Source organism: Diceros bicornis, chromosome 1 (genome assembly GCF_020826845.1).
Source record: "Diceros bicornis minor isolate mBicDic1 chromosome 1, mDicBic1.mat.cur, whole genome shotgun sequence".
Lineage (NCBI taxonomy): Eukaryota > Metazoa > Chordata > Mammalia > Perissodactyla > Rhinocerotidae > Diceros > Diceros bicornis.
This window is the reverse complement of record NC_080740.1, coordinates 19,902,124-19,909,974: the sequence shown is the minus strand read 5'-3', so window position 1 is coordinate 19,909,974 and position 7,851 is coordinate 19,902,124. Positions and strand designations below refer to the sequence as shown.

The following is a 7,851-nucleotide window of genomic DNA, read 5'->3' as shown; positions in this document are numbered from 1 at the left end:
TGAATTATTGACTCAATGAATACTTGAGATCTTTCATTATGTCCTCATGCTTTCAAGTGGGCTAAAGAACCACATGCAAAACACTGATATATTCTTGAAAAAAACAAGAAAAATATTTTAAACATGATATTTTAATTGAGGGATAAAAAGAAAGAGAAAGGTGGCATATCTTAAGATAAAATGATTTATATACCATATTTCTTAAGCAGATTTTTAGAGTAACTTAAAAACTTAAGCATATATTTATCTGGTATATGATTGGCCCAAAGTGATAATATTTTGAAAGACCACGTGCCTACCATCTATAGCTACAGTATTTACACAATTTTATAATGGATTTTAATAGAAAGTTAGGAGAACATTGGACTTGTACTTAGTACTCTAAAGCCTAAAAGCATAACTAGCATGCAGAACAGTAAATTTCATAAGATAAATGTGTCCCTCCAAGTCTGTTTGGGACCATGTAATAAAGGAGGTATGCTGTAGGGTTCCCTATATCCGCTTAGGGATTTTAATGTGTCATTGACTGGGCAACAGTTGAAACTTGTTACTTCTTTTTAGTTTAGTGTATAAATATGTGGGTGTATATTTGTGTCTTTTTATGAGAATGAGAAGCAAATAATATGAAAGATTGCATAATACTGGATGTAGTATTAAATTGTGTTTCTGTCTTTGATAATGAGTGGTAAATGTTTTTTATGATGCTATTGTACATTTATGGAATTCTTTAATAAATAAGATATTGATGATTAGAAGAGAAGTTTGTGTGTTTAAGCAATATAATGTCCTAAAACCTAGGAAAAGTTAGAAACAGAGCGGTTGATACTATGGGTAAGTGCAAAATGAATGTTTTAAAATAAATAGCGCTTGGATGACCTGGAATGTGAGAACCGGAGACAAGGGTGTGTGTTTGTCAATATATCCTTCATGTTTTACAGACTCCTAAGGGAACAAGGGAAGATACAATTTCACCTTTTCTGTGCCAAAACATTTTAATTATATCTTCTTCCAGCTACAGCGGTTCAGTAACCAAGGAGCTGACATTGATGCATGTGTTGATAAAGCTGCAAACATTCAAAATGAGATTAACAAAGATTTTGAGCAAAGGGTGACAGCTAATTTTGCACAGTATTCTACATCTAATTCAGGCCAGCGTAATAATAGAATATTTTATAACTGTTTTGTTATTCAAAAGGACTTTTATGATGCATTTGTGTTTGTGGATATCTTTGTATCATACTCAAAAATTACCTATCCTGTGGCTTAAAACTATTTGCACATCTATGTTGTAACCCTGAAACAATATTAAAGGAAAAACCCTTCTTATTATCTTTTTGTAATCATGCTTTATCCTTGGAACTCTTTGCCTTTACCTTATTTTATCTTTAGCATGCTAGCTAGGGAAGATATAGAAATGGCAAACATATATTTTCTAATATTGCTTAGTATGCACTAATAAAATGGCAAAGAAAAGTTATATTCAACTTATTTAATTAATAAAACTGTAGTTTCTTTATGTTCTTGAGCTCCTTTGAGCACATTTCAGTGTATTTCTTTTCTCTTCTATTCTCTACTTGAAGGCAGCTGACAGTCTTCTTTCACTTTTCTTTTTGTTTGTGAAATTTTCTTTTTTTTTTTTATCCACTCACTTCTCCATCTGCTTTCACTTTTGTTTGCTTGGGCCGTCTCTCATCCCAACTTGATAATGAGGAATGCAGTGTGACCCTGACCTCTATCAGCCCATGCATGACCTTCTGACTCTACCATATAACCTTTGACCTTCTCTTTGACAGCTTGATTAATTACCCTGTGTTATGATTTATGAGTAAGTGCTATGTAAAAATAATAGACAACAGGTGGTCCTCTGAAAACTTTTTGTGGCATGTTTTCTTTTACTGACTAACTTGATGAGCTATTTGAAGTTGGAAACTTACTGGGATAATCTGTGTTGGTCCATATTATGGTATTTTTATACCATGGAACACTACATTAGAATTTAGGAAGCTACAAGTTGAAGCGTGGTGGTGAAACATTGTACAAAATATTAGCAGGATGCTGTTACCTAAATGCACATTGGGAAGAAGCACAAAACGGAGTCAAGTGACATTTCAGGCGTTTCAATCCCAGGTCACGTCTTGAGAAAATTGCTGAAATAATGGAGGGGGCATTTTTCAAGCAGAGCTGGAGCTCAAACAGCTATGTTTACTTTAACGCTTCACTAGTGACTTCTGATTGGCTGTCATGACCTCATCTCACTGTCGCACCTAGGATGTTGCAACAGTGACATATACATACCCTTCTTGTGAAAAAGATGAGAATAAACACAACATACGTCTTTCAGAAAAGATGAATGGACAGTAGTTTGTCCATTTTAACCATGGGTAGATATAGTTTATAGATAAAATACTTTGGGTTTCATTTCTCTTGAGGATGAGCACCTATCTTCTTTCAAACCAAACAGAATGCTGAACTTGAAAAATGTGATTGATAAATCTGTGTAAAATGATCTCTTACAGAGCCTTGCCTGAAGACCAAAATGGATAGTTCCAGAGGTCAAGGGATTCTACTCTGGCCCCTGACCTCTTTGGTCACATGTGGCTTGAGGTATTGGCAGGTTAATATGCAGAGCTGAGTACTTTCAGCTGATTTTTTATTTAGCCAACCACAAAAGATTTGAAAAGATGTAGACTTTGCTTCTATTTTCCATTTTCCTTATAATTTGTAATTAATGGGCAAATTAACTTGGATAAATCTTCAGTTTTAGCAAGGTTTCATTTGGGGTCAGAAGTACATTCTGTTTTTGGTCAGGCATTTTTAAATTTTTGCTATTTGTAGAATCTTCTTGATAAGTACATTTCTGTACCGCTTGAATTTCTTTAGCAAAGTTTCCTCTTTGGTTCTTAGTGTTTGGCATCACCTGTCTGTTTTAGACCTCTGACCTAAGCCATCATTTGTTGATTGAATGATAAATGAACTATTATTTATTAGTAAGTGCATCTATAGACTTCAAAATAAAGGAGGCCTGGAGGCCTGTGTGTCCTGTTTAAATCACAGCAAGTACTTGTGCCGAATAGAATGCTGTGTCTAGCAATAAAATTTTGAGGGTTTCTGATTAGGATCCCATGGTTTATACCTTATAAACTACAGGTCTGAAAATGAAACCACAGTTATAGCTACAAAAGGATAGAAAATGGAATGAGATAAAGCTTACTTTTACCAATATCTGTCATCTTAGTCACCTTCTTGATCTTCTACTAGACTGTGCAATCAAAGATAAGAGTTAATTAACAACTTTATGTATGCTTTGTCTCTTAAAATGTTGGATATTGGAATTGATTTGGGTAAATCATTATGAAAGATGCCAGAAGTTTTATTTATTTAGCTGTAGAATGTTAGATAATCAGTTTGATCATTTTATTTTGTTAAAGATAACAGAAGTTTCCGTGTATATTTGAAATGACCTAACTTCTCATCTTATGAGAAATTTAGCGTGCTTAAGGAATAATTAAATATAAAAGAAATACTTCAATATAAAATGTTAAGGTTTTAAGCATTAGTTATGGAAGCCTCTTTATTAGAGTGGCAATGCACAGTTCTTTTATATTATATTTGATGCCTGATTTTATAGAGTAGATTTGTAAAACTTTATGGGTACATTTGTTAAAGTTCAAACTAGGATCTCTGTTTTACTTATTTCTGTATGTACTGATTGAGTTACTGAGAATAGAAGGAATTTTTAAAATGATATTTATTCTGATTTTTTAGGATATAAATTGATGTTATACTATTTAAAACAGTTAAATTTAGTTGCTGGTATGTGTCTGCTTTGTTTTACTTCGGCTATTTGCTTTGACTTCTTGTTTCCATATATTAAAGTCAATATGGCAAAAATCTTTGTAGCTTTATTATATAAAGGGATTTTTTTGACAATGTTTATATGTGACACAGGAAAAGGAGGAAAAGATGCAGTTTTACTGCATCTCTGTGGTTAGAGCATGTAAGCAGGATAGTTAACTTTGTTTTGTTGCTCCAGCTTTCTCCTACGCATTGTAAAATAGTTATGAATGGTCTCTGTGAATATTGCATTAGTTTATCAGGAAAAATTTAATTGAAAAATGTACGTTTTTTATAGAATGATAATTGAATTTCCAACAAAAACATTTATTAAAATTAGCTCTCATTTCTGCAGATGTTCCTGAATATTTCTTGATTGTTATTCCATTAATTAAATTGGCAGTATGAAATATCTAAATGATAAAATGTTTTCTAAATAATTCAGGTGTTTAAAAAGAAACATTCATTGTTGAAATCGAAATGATAAAAATTCTTTAATTGATTTATATAGTGGTGATTTAAAAATAGAATCATTATTCATTTGTTGATGCCTTGGTGAAAAATTGACATTGTGTCTTTATAAAATTGGACAAATGAGTCATGTAATTTTCAGTTACATAATTGATAACTTAGACAAATACTACTTCTTTGATGATTTATGTGCGTCTGTTTTTTATACTTATTTAGATGGGATACATCAAATTTCAGAGTCCATTTGAAATCAAGTAGGCACAATAATTTTTTAATCCATGATTTCCAAAAGTTGAGGAAAAAACTTCTGCTCGAATAAACCTGATATTATGAAAATATTATTTCTAATGATTAACTTATAAATTAGGGTAAGAGTTTTGTAATTCTGGTTACTATGAATTTTGTCTAAAGAGTTTACCTTTATTTGGAATTCATTCATTGTACAAAGATGACGCTCATGTTCTATCAATTTATTAAAGTCTCATTTTGTTACTTTGAGTTTGTAATTTTTCATATTATCGTTAAAATGTAGTAAATCACTATTTTCATGTCTAAGAATTCTAAGATTCTATTTTGGGCTTGCTAACTCTAACTCATGTGTAAGTATGAGAGGCTGTGTGTGTGTGTGTGTGTGTGTGTGTGTGTGTGTGTGTGGTTAAAGTTCAATTCATTCAGAGAAGGCAGGGAAGAAACATGACAGGAGACCACTTACTCACGGTACAGAATCTAGTAAGGAGGCAATTTTCTTTTTGGCCTATGGTGACCTTTTTTGACTATGTTCCTTACACCAGAGACAGTGTAGTGAATGCCTCTATTTCACCCTGTTTAGCAGAGTGCAACAGTGTTCTTTAACTTACTTTTGGTGGGAGGAGAAGTTATAGCTGAAATTTGAGAAGGGCGTGAAAAGTTGTAAGAGGCACAAGGAAGAGGGGTAGGAACTTCCTTCACATGTGATTTTAATAACTAGTCAAGTGTGTCCAACTGTAGAAAATCACCAAGTGACAATCTGTCTACCTGACAGTGATCACAATGAATTACAAGACTTTTGAATAGCTATACAGATTAGAATAAAGCAGGGCCAAATAAAATATCTTTTGTTGGTAAAACTTTGACTTACCAGCTAAGAAACTTTAAAAAAAAAAAAAAAAACACAAACCCTTCTCTTGTGCTTTGATGTAGAACATTTAAATCTAAAAACTTGTTAAGTATTTTATAAGCCTTTCATGAAAGAGGTATTTATCTCAGTGTTTTATTTGAACATGTATTTGAAAAATATGTGGTGTTCTGTTAATGTTTGGCATATGTTATTAGTTTTTGTGTAGGTAAGACAACTATATCTTAATTAACAATCCTATCACTAAAATCAGAACTTCAATGATCTTGAAAATCTCCAAATCATAGCATGGTTTTAGACCATAATATGAACTGATTGGGGGGAAAAATTGAAACAATCTCCATGAAGTTTGTACGTAGTTTGTGAAATCAACTGTTAAAAAAACCAACTACATGCAGCAGTGTAGCATATTTAAAAATAAGATAATTAAGTCTATGCTATAATGGCTTATTATTACTGCTGTCAGTTTTTTAAAATCATTTTATTATGGTTGATTTGGCAAAAATTATTAAATTTTAAACTTCAAGTAGAAGATTCTACAGTAATAGTTTTGGGAAAAGTATATACTTTTTTTTAGTAAGGATGAGATTTTTTAAGCTCTATTTTTACAGCTCTTATGTTTTTTATCATAATATAAAACATGTTGCAAGTATGACCTTACAGGATTTTACAAGGCAAAATTGGGACACCCACAGTGTAGAATTGAATAGAAAAGACAAGATATAAATAGCTTAAAAAATTTGTGTTGCACATGCTTGTCAGTGGTAATTGTTTATCCTTCTCTATTTTCTCATGGCTAAATTATTCCATCAATTATAACATAATATAAATACCAAAAGTTTCCTTAATTATAACCATAGAAATGTTTGCCTTGCTAAAACTGTCAGACATGAAAATATGTTTTAAAAGACTGAAAAAAAGTTTAATAGCTCAATAAGCTATATTTTAAACTTTGAAACTTGTTTTTTAGTACTAGTTCTTTATAAAGAGAAATTTTTATGGTAGTCGAAAAATGAAATTTCAGGATTAAAGAATTGCTTCCATACATTATAGTAAGACATTAGTTTATTTTGTTTTATGATTTGTGTGGCCTCCTGAAAGAAGAAAGGTGACAAAAATCCAAGGTGCACAGGTGGACATTACATGTTTCTAATAATATAGGTATGTAAATCTGTAGAATGTTAGATCAGATTTATTCCTTTTTAATTGCTTATTCTAAGTTCAACCAAATAAAAAGTGCCCATTAAAGCTTAATTGTAAAAAAAGAAAATCCAACAAAATGTGGTTTGAATTGTAAACTTCAATTTCAAAGAGGTTATTTTCTCAAAATGTATATTATAAATATTAATGTGGTTTGAAAGTGTACTTGTTATTTGATAATTTATTTCAATGATTTTTGGGATTCTGGGAGATCTGAAGTACTTTAAATTTAAGCTTTATAATCTATATGGTACAATTATGTCTTTTTGTTCTCATAGATAATCTATGCTTGTTTACACACACAGTACAGGCAAACAATTTTCAATGACTTTCTGTTGGAAAAATTTAAAGTATAATGTTTTATACAGGAATATTTGAGTGAATATGCAACTATGTTAAATCACTTACTATGAGATTTTAAGTACTTTTTTATGAATTGAAATATTTTCTAAAATTAAATTATGCTACCTTCTTTGCTTTCAAAACAGGAAGGATATGGAGTAATAGTACTGAATCCCAATGAAAACTATATTGAAGTAGAAAAGCCGAAGATACACGTGCAGTCATCTTCTGATAGTTCAGATGAACCAGCAGAAAAACGAGAAAGAAAAGATAAAGTCTCTAAAGAGACAAAGAAGCGACGTGATTTCTATGAGAAGTATCGTAACCCCCAAAGAGAAAAAGAAATGATGCAGTTGTATATCAGAGTAAGTAATAAGTAAAATCATTACTTTCCCTCATTATTTCCTTTACTTTATTTAGATTTCATTTCATATAAATTATTTTGCTTATTTTTTAAATACAATGTTTATTCTTTCATTTTTAACCATTTATTTCCCCTATCACTTGGATGAAACTTTTTTTTTATTCAAAATTACAAAACACATCGTTCTTTTTTCAGTGTGATATTTTATATAAGTTTCAAATGCAATTAATACTGCACTGTACAAAACATCAGTCTTCATCTTGGGTTGTAATAGTTTGAATTCATTGTTTTCCTACGAGCAACCATCCATCCACAGTGTCTCAGCTTAACTTCTGAAGGCAGATGGAGGGAGGAAGAGTAATTAATATTTTAATATATATTTAAGCTAGAATAGTTTAGGGATAGTGTAATGAGGGAACTCTGTCCTTTGCTCCTTTCTTACCCAGTGAACCTTTGCATTTTGTAATGCTAGCAGCGTGGGATCCTTACAGCAGTGCTGCCCGAGGAGTTCTAATTCTGTAAGGGG

The 7,851-nt window shown here is 31.4% G+C and overlaps 1 protein-coding gene across 10 annotated transcripts in view; it reads left to right on the top strand.

Moving 5' to 3' along the window:
* The window catches only part of FAM172A (family with sequence similarity 172 member A), a 412,528-nt gene that overhangs the window by 190,874 nt on the left and 213,803 nt on the right, over nt 1-7,851 (top strand). For all 10 annotated transcript variants that reach the window (XM_058530416.1, XM_058530242.1, XM_058529948.1 and 7 more), the window contains one exon: nt 7,108-7,326. In XM_058530416.1, coding sequence (XP_058386399.1) covers nt 7,108-7,326 — 219 coding nt within the window. The remainder of the gene's footprint in view (nt 1-7,107; nt 7,327-7,851) is intronic.